This window comes from Lathyrus oleraceus, chromosome 4 (genome assembly GCF_024323335.1).
Source record: "Lathyrus oleraceus cultivar Zhongwan6 chromosome 4, CAAS_Psat_ZW6_1.0, whole genome shotgun sequence".
NCBI classification, from domain to species: domain Eukaryota; kingdom Viridiplantae; phylum Streptophyta; class Magnoliopsida; order Fabales; family Fabaceae; genus Lathyrus; species Lathyrus oleraceus.
In genome coordinates, this window is record NC_066582.1 from 53,387,234 (window position 1) to 53,408,040 (window position 20,807).

Genomic DNA, 20,807 nt, shown 5'->3' on the forward strand with positions numbered 1-20,807 from the left:
AGTCATCTCCTTGACGGTGCTTCCTCCAGCCATGATTATCAGAAATTACTTTGTTCGTTTGTTAGAGAATCGGGTATGATAATCCTGGATAACTTCGAAGAATCGTGTTCGTACACTTTCCGAACAAAGTATTTCGACCCTATTCTTGCCTGGGTTCACGAAATCTTTGTGGGGATAATTCTTGAAGAACAATTTGTTTCTGGCAAAGAGAAATGTTCAGGAATGTAGAGAGAAAGTTTGGTTTCGTTATATTTAAACTGAGGCCAAATGACTCCTTATATAGGAGATCAATAACATAAACCGAAAAGACGCAACTGTTCAGAAACGGTTACGTCGGTTGGGAAAAGATTCAATTGTTCAAAAGAAAATTTCGAACGGGGCGCTGCCCTGCACCCCGCCAGGGGCTTCGCCCCTTGGAACCCCATTTCAATTATTCGCATTCAATTATACGTTGGCTCGACGAGCGTGCACTCCGCACTACCCCTAACTCGTTTCCAAGCTTTAACGCATAATTGCATCGGCCTGTAGTAAATCACATTACTACTAAAATACATTGATAATACTAAAATCACCAACATTTTGTCTAAACCCTAATTTGGAGGTTAACTTCTTGTGATGAAAGCTTTCCAAGTTGCAAAATCAAATTCAAGATGTCTAATTCAACTTTGATGTTTGGAGGAAGAGCAAATTCAACTTTTATATTCATGTGATATGAGGATACATTATAGGTCATTTTGGACCAATGCCATTGAACAAGTGATTTTCCTCAACTTCAAAAATGTATAAATCCATCATATTAAATCCAAATGAGATCAAATTTGTGAACATTTTTCACAATAATTTTAATTAAAAGTATAACATGCGTTTGTCTCATACCTCACAAGTATATGTTTGTCATATCTATAGATTCTCCGCTATAGACAAATATAATAAGTATATGTTTGTCATATCTATAGATTCTCCGCTATAGACAAATATAATTTTTTTTTTAAGTTGAACTGAAGATCATAAATTTTCTTAGTTACTATATATAACAACAAAAATATTATAGATATACTTTCATTTGTAATATAAGTTATTTATAAGGTGAGATACAAATATACCAAACCTAAAAGTTCTGAACCAAAAGGAACAAACAAGACAGCAGAACACTTTATTATATTGGAAGCTAACATGTAGTATTAAGAAGACAGCAAGAAAGCTAGTAAGGAGAGTGATGATTGTATCATCAGTTGTAATTAGGATTGGCCAAAACGTAACCCTCGATAGCCTTGAAAAGAGCATCACCCTTAGCTTTGCCTTCCTCAACTTCCTTTTCAATAGGCTTAGCATCTCCTTTTGTATGATATTTAACAATCATCTTCCCAACAGATCCTCCATTTGGACCTTCAAACAATTTGGCCTCGAATGATATCTTCTCAACTATGTCCGATATACCGACTCCTCCAACTATACTGTAATTATATTCCAACTTTGCATCATCAATGGCTTCAACTTTGTGCAACACGTACAAGGTCTGTCCTCCTTCAACAAAAGTGAGCTTCTTGACAGTGCCTGGACCACCATTTCCTTCAACGATCTCAACAGTTTTGATTGAATCAACAACCTTTGGAACGATGAGATCAGCATCATGCACGACAGCTTTGAAGAGCTTGGCAGGAGGGACGGTGGAGGTGGTATCATTCTCGTATGTGAAAACACCCATGATTATTTATAATATGGTGATGATGAAGTTGTAAAGAGGAGTTTGAGAAGAAAATATGTATGTTGGTGTGTGTGACTTATCAGTAGCATAGGAAAGCTTTCTATTTATAGGCACTCACACTGCCTTCTTTGCCGACCTCAATTTATTCCCCTGCTGCTGCTGGTGTGACTTTGTTGACTCACCGTCTCACTGTATACACACGACACACTTTTATTTTATCAGCATTCGTACTTCTAGATTATAATCAATTTTATTATGGATCATTTTCAAAAATTGTGTACTGTTTGTTTACATTGAATGTTGCGAATTAAATGATGAAACAGACTTATAAATTCATGCTGTTTAATGTGGACTAAAACTAATGATGCCCTTCTAGAAAAACGATTTTGTAGACTAAAACTAATGATTCCTTTCTAGAAAAGGACTTTTTATTTTTTTATTTTGTTTTTAATTTTAAGATTTTATATATGTTTTTATTTTTTATTAAGTTCAAGTTCTTGCCGAAAACGATGGACAAAAATACATTTAAGATAGTATTATAATTAGGATTTACCAAAATGTAACCCATAATTCAGCCTACAAGTGGCATAGAATTTCGATATCATGGACCTAACGCGAGGAGAAAGGATTTAGAAAATACTTGAGAAAATTGTGATGGTTGATAACGTTTTGACATATAGGATTTTTGATTAAGGACGTCGAAAAATCCATGTGAAAACTGAAGGTGATGACTTCGAATATTTTTTCAGAGTATATGAAAAATGAGATAGTAGGATAGTGTATAGTGGGATAGTGTATAGTGGGATAACGGCTAGTTAATCATTTTTATAGGACTTATGCAATTTGAATGATTGCATTGACTTTTTGACAATTACCATAAGTATGAATAAAATTACATTTATTATGAATAATTTAAAATTTTAGTCATATTCAGTTGATCGATCTGATTATAAAAACTTTTCCAATGACACTTACACTTGGAAATTTAGATGCTTGTTGCGATTGCTCATTACTTTATTTGAATTCCATTCGGGAATACAGTCATACGTGCTCTAAATTATTGTTTCATGATGTTTTAGGATTTTTATTTCCTTTGCTTCAAAGATGGTATAATATTGAAGGATGTTATGTCTTCGATGTCTCAACTAATTATGGCGTCTCTCTTTTCAATGTTGACTCTTCCATCCTTACAATGCATAGTTATTAATATTTTTTAATGATGTTTGATTGTATAATGCGTAATTGACCCTCCTTAGCGAGTTTGCTATTTGGCAAAACAAAATGTTGATTAATCGTTTGTGACGTTATATAATATGAAATGAAGTATATATAATGTTTGAAATTAAAAAGAAAATTGTATAGATATTTAATTTTAGTTATTTAGTTTTGTCATCGTTGAAAATGTATTGTAAAATATTTTTAATGAATAATTTTATTTTAATATTAATAATATTAAAAAAGATAAAATTTAAATTTATTGTTGAAATAAAATTCATATTTATAAAATAAAATTTAAAATTTAAAATTTATATTTATATAAGTTTTAGTGGCACCTACAAAAATTATATGTATAATTTTTACTACTTATAAAATTAATAAGAGACTCGTACATTCGAATGGGTCGAGCAAAATCAAAAAAATATAAAATAAAAATTATATAATTGTGTTTAAGAAGTATATATTATAAAAAATATTTAAAAATGTTTAAAATCATAGTTAAAAAGTGTGTATTCTCTCTTCGTAAACTGTCGTCAATTAGATTAACGACTCCTCTTAATTTTTATACATTGTCATCAATTCAATTGATTCCACCTTTATATATATATTTTTTTTAAAAATAATATGGATTAATTTGGATATTTATTAAAAAAAGGTTGTTATTTGGATAAAAAGATTCTTTTACTTTATCGACATCCATGCTTCTAGATAATCAATTTTAATATTTTAATACTGGATCAAATTCAACAACTGTGTACTCTTTTTGTTTGTTTGCATCAAATGTTGTAAATTAAATGATAGATATTTATATTTTTGCGTTCTAACTTATAAAATTAAAATATTTTTGGGGGTTTTTATTTAATGAAACAAATGCTAAAAAAAATTTAATCCTGTCATTGTTTACTTTTTTTTAGTTTTTTCTTAATCCCATTTCTTATATAGGATTAAATTTTAATGACTAGTAATGGCATGTCACTTACATATGGACCACTTATAATTCCACATCATATTGTTTTAATTTGTTAATTATGTTATTTATTTATTTATTAAAAATCAGTATTATTAATCATTTATTATTTTGTAAAGAATAAAATTATTAATAGGCATATCATCCCTAATCTAACACACTAAATTAAATTGAAAAAGAACAAATTCTTGGTCGTCAACCATGTATTCAATTTTTTCATCATCTTTAACAAACTCAAATCCTTAAAAAAAATAAGAAAAATCCTAAAACCTCAATTAAAACCTTATCCTTTTTAACAAACTCGAAATTCACACACAAAAAAACAGTCATTCGCACGTGAAATTCACGTCACAAACTCAAATATTACGTCACAAAATGTAGTTAGTGACGTATTCAAAACACGTCGCATGAGTACTCGTGGCAAATAGTTACCACGTGAAAAACACGTCATTAAATTGTCGCATATTATTCACGTCTCTATATAAAAAATAGATTGCATCACATTACCACGTGAAAAACAAGCCACTAAATTGTGGCATGATATTCACGTCGATAATTGTCAATAGACTGCACCACATTGCAGTGTCTAGATATAGGCAACAGATTGCGGACTAGGTAGCCACGTGAAATTCACGCCACAAAATTGTCAATAAACGACATGGAAAATATGTCACTAATGATTTTTTTGTCAGAATTTTGCCACATTGTTTCTATTTCACATGATATTTTTAATAAATACAAAAATTAATAATCAAAAAAATATTTTTAAATAATAATTATAACTAAAAAAATAATTAATAATTAATAAAATACAAAGATTAAAATTATATTCACTAAAAAACTCATATTTTATAATAATAATTATCACTAAAAAAATTTAAAATTATAGTCAGACCTTCAAAAACATACCAGAAAACATACACGATGACCCGCAGTCCAAACATTCCACAAAATAGTGAAAAGCAAAAAAAAACACTTTTTTCATGCATGTAACCGGTTACGCAAAATCAGGTAACCGATTACACCTGCATTTTCAATATTTTCAGCAGCCCATAAACACAAGTTTTCGTGTGTGTAACCAGTTATGCAAAATCAGGTAACCGGTTACACAGACAAAAATCAGAATTTTTATACTAGTTTTTAGATGTGTAACCGGTTACAAAAAATCAAGTAACCGGTTACACCTGAGACAACAACAAAAAATACTGCATTTTTTAGCATTGCAAAATTTTGTTTTCACTCCCAAATCACTTCCAAACCAAGTCCAATACACCTTACAATTTATGTTCAATTGTGTAGCAACATTACACTACACTAACTCACTCCCAACCACACTTCAAGTCATAAAAAGTCCAACAATTGAGTTATTCTAACATCCCATAACTGTCATAACAGTTCCACTAAAAACTCAAACTAACTTTAACAGAAAATCTAACACCATTAACTTCACAACTAACTTGTTCATTGGATCCTCTAACACTAACCGCTGCCCTAAGTTCCAACTGTCGTTGCCCGGAAAATCTGACTAAAACAGTTGGAATTTGTATCTATATGAACTCATCACTCTTATCGAAACCAGAAGCTAGCTATCACCAAAATAAGAACCTACTAATTCTCTCAAATCACTCATTTCAAATTCAACTTTTCTCCTATCACTTCATCTTCTCCAATTCCTCTCCCTACACTAAAGCTCTACCACAATTGGATCAAACTTCACACTGAAGTTTGTTATCAATTGAGCTAAACCACCTACATTCTACATTACTCTCATAATTGCAAAAATCAACATCAAGAACAACAACCATATTCAAAAAATTTCAAAGTCAAATCATTGAAGAGCAGAAGTAGGAGATCAAAGAAACATACTGTCATACCCCAAAATTTGCCCATTAATATTTCAAGGCATTTTTCAGGGCACTCCGACTCATTTTTATGACACTGATCTTAAAGGAACAAAGGCCCAGCTCACGAGTGGCCCAATCCAGAAAATGGCCCAAACTGGCCTGCTCGCTAGGCGAGCAAATCCTTCGCCTAGCGAACGTTCGCTACACGCTCGCCTAGCGAAGCTGGCAGATAACAGAAAATTCTGGGCTTCACTCTGAGCCCATTAGGTCATGAAAAAAAGGCATTATAAATACCACAACTCCAGTCAGAAAAAGGGAGGACGAAAGAGGACGAAAAAGGACGAAAGGAGAACCCTAGCAAGCAAACCCTAGCGCTCACAGACGGAAAACCCTGGAGGCTAACCCTGAGAATTCCGAGTAACCCTGAAGGAAAAGCCGGCGGCAGCAAGGTCACTTCCGCTCAATTCGATCCGATCGGCCAATTCAAGGTTACAATTCGATTACAAACAGGTTGGCATTGCTATTACTACCTTATGTTCTTAATTTGCACATGGTATCATGATTGAATTTATGAAACTATCTTAAGTTTTACATATGAATTTAAGTATGCATGAACATCTGAATGTCTAACCACATAATCTCTGTAATGAATGCTATAAGGTGTGAAGCTTGCTGCCATTATATCGTTATTAAAACCGGAATCCGCAGCCGCTCGCTAGCACATCGCTAAGCGAGCATGCAACGAGTGTTCGCTAAGACTTCGCTAGGCGAAGCAGGAGCGAACGCGACAGCAGCCGACTTTTTTGTTCTGACTTTTGCCCACCTGTCATGTTTTTATCATAGCCATGCATTGTTTATCTGACCCTACTGCTGTTCTGGTTTCTTTTGTGGTGTAATTCTCGATTGCACCCTGATTTGGTATTCTGACATGTTTGCTGAGTTTTGCAAAGGTTCACACATCGCCGGGAAAGCTAGCTAGATAGGTATTCCACTTTATTTGTGGGATGCCCTTTGTGGAGTTTCACCCTAAATTACCTAATTAATTTTAATGTATTAATTTTAATGTGGAGATTCACCCTCAATTACTTAGCTGATTTTAATGTATTGATTTTAATGTGGAGATTCATCCTAATTGCCTAATTGATTGTAAAATACGGCCTTTAAATATGTGATCTTGGACCTCTCTTTGCTGCCCTACGGTATTACGGTATAACGGTCGTGTCCCGCAAATGTAGGGATACACTTAGCAAAGACCCTTCGGTTAAATCATCATAAAATAAATCGTGGTCCCTCGGATGTTGCCTTCGAAAATACGATTTTGTCCCTCGATGACCCTTCGGTGTAGCCTACGGTTAAATGATGATCGTCCCTTCGAATGCTAAGGTATCCTTACAACTGTTGCCTTCAATGACCTATCGATGACCCTACAATGACCCTTTTACATCCAAAGGATAAAACTACTTACTTCTCAATAGTAAGGACAGTTTTACCCTCATAAGGATAGGAAATGCCCATAACGACCTTAGGAAGGTATAACTCTCAATTACTGGATCATAACCTAAAACATTTGCCACCCCTCACACTTTGCAAGTCCTAGAAAATCACCACTTGGTATACATTCATACTAGAATCATTACCAAGTTATATTTTTCTAAACTGTTTTTCAAAATCAAACGAGATAAATACTTTGTATACATTCATACGAGAATCATTACAAAGTTAAACTCTCTTTTCGAAACATTTTTAAACAATTCACCAACATTTTTCAGACAAAAATATAAGTGATCCAGCAATTAAGAGCCCATGGATAACCATGGATACAAAGGGTGCTAATACCTTCCCTTTGTATAATGTACCTCCCGAACCCAAAATCTATTGAGGTCTTTCCTGTTCTTTTCCACCTTTCCTTATTGGATAAAAGAAAAGTCGGTGGCGACTCTTGCTATCCGCGACATTGCGATAAAAAGCAAAATACCCCAAGTCAGTTCACCGTATGACACATACCTCTATCTTCTTCATCTTTATCATCTTCAAATTTCAGCAAGTTTCAAGACAAACCTTTGTCTTGTAGGTCTCCGATTTTTTATCCTTCTTTGTTTGCTGAATTATTTATACTACAATGTAGCTTGTGCATTAGAAAATCAAAATCCCAAGGTTTGGTGCCTTGATTCTCCTCCATCTCCGTTTAATTTCAGTTTTTGTGCGTAGAATTCTTGATTGTAATGCTCCAATTTTCAAAATTGGTTAACTCTTGGTTAGAATAGATGAGAGATTAGAATAGAGGGAGTTGAGAGGAGTAGAAAAGTGGTGTTTTTTCTTTATTCTGGGGAACTCCGTCGCCTCCCGCGCGGTGGTGTTGGAGCTCCGGTCGTGGTTCCTTTTTGACATGAAAATTGAACATGATGTGTAGAGATGTGTTACCACGAAATATTCCTAAGGCAAGTTGAAAGCACAAGTGATGAAAGAGCCCTATGAATGTGGGGATCATACCCTATCAAAAGGTAAAAAGATGTTGAACGCAAGCAAGAGAGAAAAGCAAACCAAAGGACGAGGCCGACAGGGAAAGCCGACTCCGTCAACAGGCCATCATGTCGACCAACGAGAGATTTGGGACTTAAAAGAATTCTAATCAAAAGTGCAGAAGACAGCTTCGCCCTAACGTCTGGGCGGGAGAAATTTGAAATTTAAAATAAAATAGCAGTTCCAAAAGAAATAAGAGTGCCATAACGCGGAGCAGTTAGCAAGACATGGGCGCAGCGGTTATGCAAATCGTGGGTCATAACATCTGCTAGCTTCTAGGAAGTTAGTTTAGGAGTATTTCCTCTAGTTTAGTATAAATAGGAGTATCCCACAAGGGGCTAGAGGTGTTCACTTTGTACTACGAAATCACTTGTAAGAAAACTTCTTATTCCCAGCGCGAGGAAGTAAGAGTTTCTCTGAGAGTGTTATGTACGTGAATCACCACATTTATTTCAATGCAACTTCCCTACTTTTCAATTGTTCCCGTTGAACATTTTATCTTAATTTCTTTTACTTTTGAGTTATCATTTTACGTTGTCGTTTACGCTGTCGACACTGACTCTATCACGATCATAGAGTTTACCAAAAGCGTGTTCGTAGTATACATCTTTTGAATGTTATAGCGCTGTCGGTCACGAGTCACCTACAGGCGATAACATTGTCTAAAACCGTTCGTGTGGAAAAACCCTACACTTGTTCGACACTTTGTTGGGAGTCGTTCCTCACAAAGTCATTTCGTCGAAAGTTTGAACAAGTCTCACTTGCACTAGCACATGTCCTAGGATCAACTGGTCGATCCTGCAAGTAACCCTTCGTTTTAAGACCAGGGAGGACCAACGGTTGTTTACCAATCTCCACAGTAAACAAAATGGCACGCCCAGTGGGACGGTGCTAGAGCAGTTGCGAAATTGCATGAAACTTAGAAGTGGCAAGTTATATAATAAGCCACGAAGTAATGTGAAGATGTCAGAAACTAACACTGATGAAGTTCCACGAGGGACTTTATCCAATACGGAAACAGTAGTTTCGCAGGTTGTCACTTTTCCGCCGATGACAAATGCAGCCCTAACCATGTCGATTGCGGGTGCGGTTGGAACATCAATTCCTCAGCCTCCACCGGGGGGTTCAGGATCAACGATAACGACGTTCAGACTTTATGTGCCTCGCTTTGGCACTACAGATCCGCTTTATGGAATGTCGTATTCCTTAATGCCCGGATATCATTCGACATCCAGTGCAACACTGTTTTCAGAAATAAACCCTCCCTTGCAAGGATCAACGCAAGGGGGCAACATAAGGAACATTACTCAAAACAGAACCATGCCGCTGCCGAACACTTTAGTAGCGGTGTTGAGACAACAAATGGACGATAGTAACCATGAATTGGTTAACATGTTGACTAACCAGATGGGCACAGTCTTCAATCCACTAATCCAAGAATCTGTTGAAACAAACAAACAGGTGGCGAACCAATTGACGCGTCTATGCAATTTTCTAGGGGCACCGGCCTGACAGATAACGCCAATGATTAGACCGACTGTTCCTGTGCAGATAGAGATAGGGGTAGCAGAGGAGGAGACAGTCCACGAAGGATAAGTCATTAGACCCCTCCAACATCAAGGCGTCGAATCAGGAGTTGTGGAACGAAACCAGGTGGTAATGGTCAACCGACAGCAAGATGCTGATCAAATCTTCGATCAACACCGACAAGAATACTTGGCGGTGGAAAATAATTTGACAACTATTGTCGAAAGGATTATGGCTAGAAATGGCATGAGTGCTACATTACAAAGGCCATTATACGTGTCCCCGTTAGCTGAACTCATTCTCCAAGTTGAGGCGCCTATGGGGATGAAAGTGCCAAAGTACACAAAATTTGGGGGAGAATCTGGTGAATCGACCATAGAGCACGTCGCCAGATACCTAACAGAGTCAGGGGATTTAGCTCATAACGAATGTTTAAGAGTAAAAAACTTCCCCTCCTTTCTAACCAAGGCCGCCTTCACATGGTTTACTTCGTTGGCCCCTAGTTCAATCGACTCATGGGCCAAACTAGAAAAGAAGTTCCATGAACAGTTTTACGAAGGACACTCCAAAATTAGTTTGGCGGAATTGTCTAGTATTAACAGAAGGTTCGCAGAGAGCATAGATGATTATCTGAATCGTTTTAGGTCTTTAAAGGCTAGGTGTTTCACACAAGTGCCAGAACATGAGCTAGTTCAAATGGGCGCAGAAGGATTAGATTATTCCATTAGGAAGAAAATGGATCCAACTTTTGTGAAAAGTATATCACAACTGGCTAACAGAGTTCGACACCTAGAACGATTGAGGCTAGAAAAAGTTAGGCACAATAAGTCTAAGAAAGAAAAGGTAGCGTTTGTCGAATACGACGCGACAGACCCAATACGTGAGGCAGATTATGCTTCATCGACCGAATTAGAAATCGACGTGGTTGAACTAAATCCAGGGTCCGCCTATGAGTGTCGCTCATTGCTGCCTGCGCAAGGCAAGAATCCAGTCGAAAACAACCCAAAACTCCCTTCGAAAACTTACACTTTCGACGTGTCGAAGTGTGAGGAAATTTTTGACTTACTAGTCAAAGATGGACAGATGGTGGTGCCACCTGGTACTAAAATACCACCGTTGGAACAAAGACAGAAAAGAGGGTTTTGTAAATATCACAACTATCTTGGTCATAACACCTCTAATTGTTACCTTTTCAGGGATTTGGTTCAAAAAGCGATTCAAGAAGGCAGGCTAAAATTTGTTGGCTGCAGGATGAAGATCGACACTGATCCTCTTCACCGGGAGGAAGCCCTGTTCGTGGAACCAGTCGAGATCAACATGGTCGAGATCAGCGAATATGATGAGGCCAACATGCTGGAACAAACTAAGGAAAGCCCAGATGTCGATATAGCTAAAGTTTACCCAAGGGCTGATGAAGACTTGGTAGATTTTTTGTACCGCTGCAAGAACAAGGGTTCACAGGTATGCCTGTGCCCAAGGTGTGGAGTTGTCACTGACAAAATAGCAGCAGAGAATTTCCAAAGGCTGCAGCTGGGTAAGAGAAAAAGGAATGTGCCAACCCGGGGTTACCAGAATGAAAGAGGCTCAAAGGGGGTTGTGGGAAATCACCCAACAAGGCCTAAGAGCTATGTGTCGTCGGCCAGTGCTTCTAGAGGTAATTGGATTAAGCCTCAGGAAAGACAAGACGCACCATAAGGGGTTGCTGCTGATACTAGAGGAGGTCTAGCAGTAAACTATAGGCGTGAATTTAAGTCTGAAAAGAGGACTCTTAAGTCTGAAAACTATTTGGGAAAGAACCCCATGACAAGGACACAATGGAGACGATTTCAGAGGCGTAAACAGGCTGAAAGAGATGCTGCAAGAGGCATGACCAGCAAGGCGAGTATTGAGAAGAAAATCGTGAAGGTCGACACAGCGGCGAAAGAACGGATAAGAAAGTATGTCCGTCGAACAGCTAAAAAATGTTCTGATGAAGTGACTGATGACTTCAATTCAGAATCTGAAGCAAGCCTGGACATCCTGGTCAACGTGGTATCAATCTTACCACAAGAATACAAGTGTGTGACTGAAGTCGAAGGGTCAGTGGACAATGATGAAGCTGAAGAAATGGATTTGCATCAACCAAGATGATGTTTTGTACTGAATGATGGTGCTGCTGAAAGCCAAGAGGCAGTGTTCGAAAGACCAACGATGAACATGAAAAACCATTTGAAACCACTGCTGATCAGGGCAAAGGTGGAAGGCGTAACCGTCAACAAAATTTTGGTCGACTGTGGTGCCACGGTCAACATTATGCCACACCATATTCTGAGGAAGATTGGCAGGTACGACACCGACATCAGGTCGAATAACGTGGTTTTGTCGGACTATGGAGGGAAGACGAAAAGCACCATGAGAGTAATAATGGGGAATGTTACAGTAGGTTCCGTGACCAGACCGACATTATTCATGGTGATAGACGCAAGGCCAAGTTACAACTTGCTACTTGGCAGAGAGTGGCTACATGGCGTCGGAGCTGTGCCCTCTTCAGCACACCAAAGACTGGTGATTTGGAGAGAGGATGGGGTGGCCGAAAACATCGAGGCCGACCAAGGATATTTTATGGCCGATGTGAATAATGTCGGCAAGAAGGAGTTTGAAAGAAAGCTGGCCAACATCTCTCCTTGCTTCCCAGCTGAGGATGTTTATGCTAATCTAAGTGAAGCTTTCGTCTCTCTAACTCTACATGAGACTCACGACTTCATTTGGGATGTGGAACGCCTAGATGATCCACCATACATGGGTATCCGGCCGACAGGCTGGGGGGATGCCAGTGATGATGTCTGAGTTAGAAGCTTTAAGAAATATTTCGGCATACGTTGCCGAAAATAAAATAAAGTCGACCATAGAGGCTGAAGAAAACATGGTTGTTGAGGCCTATGCGTTGAATAAGGGAGGACATATGGCTATGGGGCCAGAACCCTCAAACAAACCAACCTTGGCGAAAGGGGACTTTGACATGCAGCGTCTGGATTGCATTTACGACAGTGAACCTTTAGGGTTCGAAAAAGACCCAAAGGCACCAGAGAGAATCCAACCAAAAGACCCCTTAGAAGAAGTCGACCTTGGAGAAAATGGCGAAAGAAGGCCAACATATATAAGCGCCAACATCGACAACAAACTAAAGTCTGAGGTAATATCCATACTCAAAGAATTTAGAGATTGTTTTGCTTAGGATTATAATGAAATGCCTGGTTTGAGTAGAGATTTGGTCGAGTTAAGGCTGCCCATAAAAGTTGGAAGAAAGCCAGTGAAACAAACGCCCAGGCGTTTCGCCCCAGAGATTATGGCAAAGATAAAAACAGAAGTAGAAAGACTCTTGAAAAGCAAGTTCATCCAAACTGCAAGGTACGTCGAATGGTTGGCCAATATTGTGCCAGTCATAAAGAAAAATGGGTCTTTAAGAGTGTGCATTGATTTTAGAGATCTGAATGCTGCCACACCAAAAGATGAATATGCCATGCCCGTGGCTGAGATGCTGGTCGATTCGGCCGCTGGTTTTGAATATTTAAGCATGTTAGATGGTTATGCTGGATATAACCAAATTTTTATTGCAGAAGAAGACATGCCGAAGACGGCGTTTCGATGTCCAGGAGCCTTAGGGACATATAAGTGGGTGGTTATGCCATTCGGCCTGAAAAATGCCGGAGCAACATATCAGAGGGTAATGAACTCAATGTTCCATGACTTCATTGAGGATTTCATGCAAGTCTACATTGATGACATTGTGATAAAATCAAATGGACAACATACCCATGTCGACCATCTCCGAAAAGCTTTCCCGAGGATGAGGAAATGTGGATTGAAAATGAATCCATTAAAATGCGCTTTTTATGTGCAGGCAGACGACTTCCTTGGTTTCGTGGTGCACAAAAAAGACATTGAAGTAAAACAAAGCAAAACAAAAGCCATTATGGACGTCAAGCCTCCGTCGACCAAAAAGGAGCTGCAATCTTTTTTGGGAAAAATAAATTTTCTTAGAAGATTCATATCAAATCTAAGTGGAAAAACAAAAGCGTTCTCCCCACTACTTCGACTGAAGAACGAAGAGTTCAAATGGCAGGATACATACCAAGAGGCTTTCGACAAAATCAAAGAATATTTGACTAAGCCTCCAGTATTGGCCCCTCATGTTAGGCATAGGCCAATGAGATTGTATATTGCAGCCTCACAGTCGACTATAGGAAGTATGTTAGTCCAAGAGGATGAAAATTGTGTCGAAAGACCTGTGTATTACCTTAGTCGAATGCTTAATGATCCTGAAACTAGGTATAGTGACATTGAAAAACTATGTTTATGCCTGTATTTCTCTTGTACAAAATTAAAGCAATATATTAAGCCTGATGATGTTTACGTATCTTCTTATTTTGATATTATTAAACATATGCTATCTAAACCAATTTTGCATAGTCGAATTGGGAAATGGGCTTTAGCGTTAACAGAATACTCCCTGACATACGTACCCTTGAAAGCGATGAAAGGGTAGGTAGTAGCAGACTTTCTGGTCGACCATTCAATGGTCGAAATGGTGCAGAATTACGTAGATTTAGCACCATGAAGGCTATACTTCGATGGATCAAGGCATAAGCATGGAGCTGGGATGGGAGGAGTCATAATTTCTCCAAATGGAATTCCAGCAGAGTTCAAATACAAAATCGAAGGGATTTGCACCAATAATGAAGCAGAATACAAGTCATTGATCACCGGACTTGAACCACTGCTGGAAATGGGGGCAAGGAATGTCGAAATTATGGGAGATTCGGAGTTAGTGATTAAACAAGTATAAAAAAAGTATAGGTGTGTCAAAGAAAATCTGATCATGTACTTCGTGGTTACCATCAGACTGCTCAAGAGGTTTGAGCAAGTCAATCTCCAACACATACCACGGCAAGAAAACCAAAGAGCAAATAATTTGGCATAGGAGGCCTCAGGGTATAAAACGTCGAAAGACCAGGACGAAGAGATCCAAGTAAGAGAGAAAGTACGAGCGATAGTGTTGTCACCGTCAGATCTGGCGATCATGAAGCTGGGGGCAGTAGATAAAAATCATTTTGAAATTTTGGCTGTCAACGACGAAAGTCGAAGCGATTGGCGTAAATCGCTAGTCGATTACTTACGTAATCCCGTGGGCTCGATAGATCGAAAGATAAAGTATAGGGCCCTTAGCTACGTCTTGGTAAATGATGAATTATTCAAAAAGACAGTCGAAGGAGTGTTATTAAAATGCTTAGGAGAAAGTGAGGCGTATGTGGCCGTGTCGAGCACACACAGCGGGGCGTGTGGGGCACATCAAGCAGGTTTGAAGATGAAATGGCTTCTGATGTGTTCAGGAGTTTATTGGCCTTCAATGCTGAAGGATTGCATTGAATTTGCTAAAGGTTGTCAAGAGTGCCAATTGCATGGGGGCATACAGCATGTGCCTGCAAGCGAGCTACACACAATTGTGAAACCCTGGCCTTTTCGAGGATGGGCGTTGGACGTTATAGGAGAAATAAAGCCAGCCTCGTCGAAACAACAAAAGTATGTGTTAGTTGGTATTGACTATTTCACAAAATGGGTCGAAGCCATAGCATTAACTAATGTAAACCAAGAAACTGTGATAGACTTTGTCCATAGTCACATCATTTGCAGATTTGGCATCCCAGAAACTATTACAACCGACCAGGGGTCGGTTTCACTGGTCAAAAAGTGCAAGAATTTGCAAAAGGAATGGGAATTAAGTTACTGACATCTACTCCCTATTACGCACAGGCAAATGGCCAAGTCGAAGCTGCTAATAAGGTAATCATTAGCCTAATAAAGAAACACATAGGACAAAAGCCAAGGAATTGGCACAAGACGTTAGACCAAGCCTTGTGGGCATGTCGAACATCACCAAAAGAAGCAACTGGAACAACCCCATTTCGACTGACTTATGGGCATGACGCAGTATTGCCAGTAGAAATTCAGGTCCAAGCGGTCAGGACCCAAAGGTAGTGTGAAATACCTTCGGAAGATTATTGGAGCATGATGACAGACGAATTAGCCGACGTAGACGAAGAAAGAATGCTAGCATTAGACTCTCTACAAAGGCAAAAAGAGAAAGTCGCCCGAGCCTACAACAAAAGGGTGAAAGGGAAAATGTTTGTTGTCGACGATTTGGTTTGGAGGGTGATCCTACCTATGGACAGAAATGATAGAGTTTTGGGTAAGTGGTCCCCAAATTGGGAAGGACCATTTAAGGTTGTGCAGGCTTTTTCTAATAATGCCTACGAGGTCGAAGAGTTGGCACCAGACAGGCGAACTTTAAGAGTGAATGGAAAATACTTGAAAAAATATAGGCCTCTCCTTCAAGAGGTCAGAATTTTGGCAGATTAAAATAAAATGTCGAAAAATAAAGTTGGAGATAATTATGTTAGATACCAACGGCAAAGGCACAGAAATGAAGTATACAGTGCTAAAGTCAAGATAACATTAATGTGGCAAGAAGCCATTGTTTAAATATTACAAAAAATGAACTAATACAATCGATAGAAACGGTCAAAGCTGGCCGAATTTGGATTGGAAAGATTTAAGTTCAAAATTATAGTGCAAAGACATTGGCTCCAAAGTGTCGGCATGGGCTTTGAGTTTTTCAAGCGTTCCTTCGACGTTCATAAGCTCGTCAGCAACCTCCAAAGCATCACTGGTGGTCTGCTCCATAGTTGCCTGGGTAGGTTTTAACACCTCATCGACGAAACGCTCCTCCTTCTGTGTAATGGACTCTAATTCACCGTCCAAAATGGCAAGTTGACGCCGAAGGGCATCAATTTGTTGACGTATCTCAACGGCCCGTGTTTGTTTGGAGGTCAATTTTGTCTTCCGCTCCTCTATAGCCTTCAACATACTGACGACTTCTGCGTCGGCATGCGTCACCAACTCCCATTTCTCTTTCACAGACGCCTCAGTCTCAGAAATTTGATGCTCAGTGTCTCGAACGCTGTCAATATGACGCAACATAGGCACCAAAAGCTGTTTTAAAGCCGCCATCGCACGTTTGGCGTAATCAGAGAGTTGGGGATCCTTCAGCTGGGCAATTGCGCTCAGAAGCTCTAGACCGACAGTAGGTTCATGCATGAGCACGAAAGGAAGGTCAGAGTTCAAGGCGTGCACGCGAATTTTGTCCATGAGAGCCTTAGTTTTCGTCGCCTCAGGGCCCATTTTGCCAGAATGGAGTGGCTTAGAGTTGGACGAAACATCACGCGACTTCACCAGGTTGCGGAGTCTGGAAATGGCCTCTAAAGCAGAAGGTTTAATCACCAGCCCTGGGAAGGTCGAAGGAGAAGCTGCCGACGGAGAATTGACTTGAGGAGAATCAGTCGACAATGGAGTAGCCTAGGAGGATTGTTGTTTGTTGGTGTCGACACCGACTGGCTCCTGTAAATCCTGCAAGGAAGTTGAGGAGAGACTCGAGTTAGAACTAGTCGAACTGGGGTCCAGATGTGTTGCAGGACTAGTGATTGAGTCAGAGTCACTGTCACTAATTTGGAGAGGAAATTCGATGGACTCACCAGCGGTGTCGACAGATTGAAAGGGACGATCTGGAGAGGAAACCGGTGACGCAGGGGTATAATCAGCAACAGGCTGAGTCGGCTCAGTAGAAGCATCAGCCTACAGAAAGAAAAATTGAGTAAGAAAAATGCAACAAAGAATCCAAAGGAATAAATAGGAATACGGGTAATACCTGTGTCGATGCAGGGGAGACTGCATCCTGATTTGGGTCCCCCAAGGCAGTGGCGGGGGAATGACTAATCGACGATGAAGTTCCCACGACTGGAGCAGGGGCCGCACCTAGGGCAGAAGCGTAGACTACAGGAATGTCGGAATCTTTGACAGGAACCTCTGAAGGAGGCGTTGCATGATGCCTCTTCTTTTTATGGTCACCACTCTTGGAAGGAGAATCATGTTTCTTCCTCTTATGGCCATGATGACTTTTGGATTTATGTTGCAAGGTGTGCTGAAGACATGAAGAGAGGTTATAAGCAAATAGTCTAGCCAAAAGAGCAGATGTTCCGACAAGAAATACCTCAGAGCCCGCGGGAGCAGAACGCCTATGTTTTTTGGATTTTTTGGAGGAGGGGGAGACAGTAGGTTCTGTCGAACGGGGTTGACCCTGCACATAAGTAAAATATTAGCAACCACGTAATGTTCCCTCTTTAGAAGGCAAAGGCAAATAGAAATGCTTTAGAGGAGTATACAGAAGAACTGGTTTTTCTCAAGACTTGGGAAATGGGGCGTCTATCATCGTCAGAAGATTGCTCAGGAGTAGCCTGCAAGAAGAGAAAGATGGCTAAGGATAAAGTCAAGGTCAAAAGAAATAGTACTTCAGCCAGAGTCGAACCTGAGCCTTCTGTGTCGAAGGAGTAGGTTGGTCAGCAGATGTAGAGCCTGCAGCTTTGAGAGGGAGCGCTGCAAATAAATGAAAGAAACACAAGTGAGCGATGAGGGCCAGTTGGAAATGAGTGTTCAAATTTCCAAGAAAGCGTTACCAAGTTGCGTGGTTTCGAACACGCTAACATATCGAGGATCGATATGGAGCGACCCTGAGTAGTCAGGCATATAATACTTCGTGGGGACCACTCTGTCGGCCTTCTTTCTCTTAGAGGCGTTTTGTACGTATGAAATAGGATAGTAGAACCACACCGGAACCAAATGACCAAAGGCCAAAGCCAAAGGACTAGATGGCAGAGGAGGGAACTTTAGTTTTCCAAAATGAAAGGCATAAAAATATTTGTCTTTCACGTGATCAGGGATTTTGAGTTTTGGAAGTTGATCGATTATTTTCGCTTTTAGTTCGACATCAGCCTCTCGGATGGTCCCACGAAGATTATCTGGTCGATACACAACTTGGAAGTAGTTCTGGAAAGCACGAATCTGTTTGACATGAAGAGCCTTACATTTGGTTGACTTCGCCTGCAGACAAACAAAAGCCTCAGTCAATTCAGTAAGTTTGGCATCAGGATCGCCAACATAAAGGAAAAAATAGGACTGCCACCAATCATGAAATTCTTTGGTGCAGTAATAGGCTGGTCGAAAAGAAAGGGAAGGAAGACGTAGTCGGTTTTTCCAAATATTCTCAAGTTCTTCTTCGACCTCACTCCAAGGTTGGCTGCAGAGGATATTGGCAAGTAACTCTTGAGAAGAAAAGAGAGGTTTGGGGATAAATTGGCAAAGACTAGACTGCCTGGCCACAAGATTAGGTTGGTAAGCTACTAGACCTGGATTATTGCTGGCTGTCTCGGCCGACAATAAGCGGGGGACTAATAAACGCCTTCAAATGAGGAAGGTTTCAGTCCTATGTTACCCGTCGACGGGAGGAAAAGGTCTGGTGAGCCACTCAGGACCCTCAGTTAGACTGCTAAAAGGGGCCATAGAGGGTAGGAAGTCGACACGAGTCAACATAATTTCGAAGATAAGTCGAAACACTCGAAGGTCTGGAAAGTTCTTGTCAATGGGTGTCAAGGGAATCAACCGTTTCCAGATGACATGTCGTTCCTCTGGGGGACACGCAACCCTCCTCATCCCATAGGGGGCTACATCTTTGGAGAAGGTGGCATTGAGCCACAATTGCAGGAACCAGAAAGGGCCATGAACCAATACATTCTTCTTCCTGGAGTTCTCAGGGTCGAAGAGCCTAATCTGGCAGACAACCTCAGATAGAGACTCATAGAGAGAGGCTAGTAGCAGCTGGCCCAAGGCAACGTCACGCTCTTGATGCAATTGGGTTGCCAGGAGAGCAAAGTGTTTGGCTACCTGCATAGACCTGGAGCAGAGGACAAAACGTGACAGCCAAAGAGTCAAGAATGCCACATGTTCCTCGTCGGTCACGGGGCTTGCAGAAGTGGTGTGATGATCAATAAAATTGTTGTATGTTGGTTTGCGAGAGTCACCAACGTCGAACCGCAAGGAGACTGGGGCTACGGCCTCGCAGTCAAAAACTTTGCCAGTCGGTCTCAACCCAGTGATCGCAGCAACATCTAGGAGTGTCGGCGTGATCATGCCACATCTAGTATGGAAGGAGTTGGTTGATAACATGAAACTATATCACATTTTTGGACTTGATTTAATTAAATTATATCGTTATTTGATTCAGTTTATTTTATATTATTCGATATTACTTGGTATTTTCTTATTATTTATTTCAGGTATCACTATTTAAAGCATGGGTGAAAAAGAAAGAAAAGGGGTGCAAAAAGAGGATTTTCTAGGAAAAGCATCTCACCAAAGCCCAGCCCACGTTTGGAACAAGGAAAATGGTTGTGACGACCGCCACACTCACGTGCCGAGCGTCACGCCCCTTTACCTAGTGTTACGACCGTAACACATGGTGTGACGGACGTCACACACCCCACTCCTATATTTTGGCATTGACGTGCGTAACAGAAGGACGTTCTCCCCTATTTTTCCTCTTGACTCGTTGACACTTTGGAACCCTACTGAAGATACTTTGGAGAAAACGATTATTTTATGGATGGATATAAATAGACCTTAAAAGATCCAATTGAACGATCTCTACTCCGTGCAATATTTTTCCAGCTTTCAAATTTTCCAGCATTCTAATTTCCAAGCATTTTATTTTATTTTCTTTTCTAGTTGAATTTCCGAAGCATTCAATTTATTTTCTCACGATAGTTTCTACATCGGAAACTATTGTGTAATTTTTACTGGATCTAACCTTACGTCAGATCATAGTATTTTATTTCCTTGTTTTTACTTTCCTGTCTGATCGAGAATTGCGAAGAACAAATCCAACCGACTTGTGGTGGGGTGTTCGAGGATCGAAGCTAGGAGATAAAACCAAGATTTCTAGTAATTTTCCAGGTTCATTAATTAATTAAGTTATTGTTTTAATTTACATATGCTCTGTGCTGCTGTTTATATTTATTGTTTGTTTGATATGGCCGTATTTATGCATGATTATTGTTCATGGGTGTTTAGCATGTCCGGCTAATTAATTTAGATATCGGTA

General features: G+C 39.7%; 1 protein-coding gene across 1 annotated transcript in view; it reads right to left on the reverse strand.

Annotated features, from left to right (window-relative positions):
- Positions 1-1,043: 1,043 nt before the first annotated feature.
- LOC127073247 (ABA-responsive protein ABR18-like) overlaps positions 1,044-20,807 on the reverse strand; it is a 36,345-nt gene continuing 16,581 nt past the window's right edge. Inside the window, exon 2 of the mRNA XM_051014389.1 lies at positions 1,044-1,606. Coding sequence (XP_050870346.1) covers positions 1,229-1,606 — 378 coding nt within the window. The 3' untranslated portion in view covers positions 1,044-1,228. The remainder of the gene's footprint in view (positions 1,607-20,807) is intronic.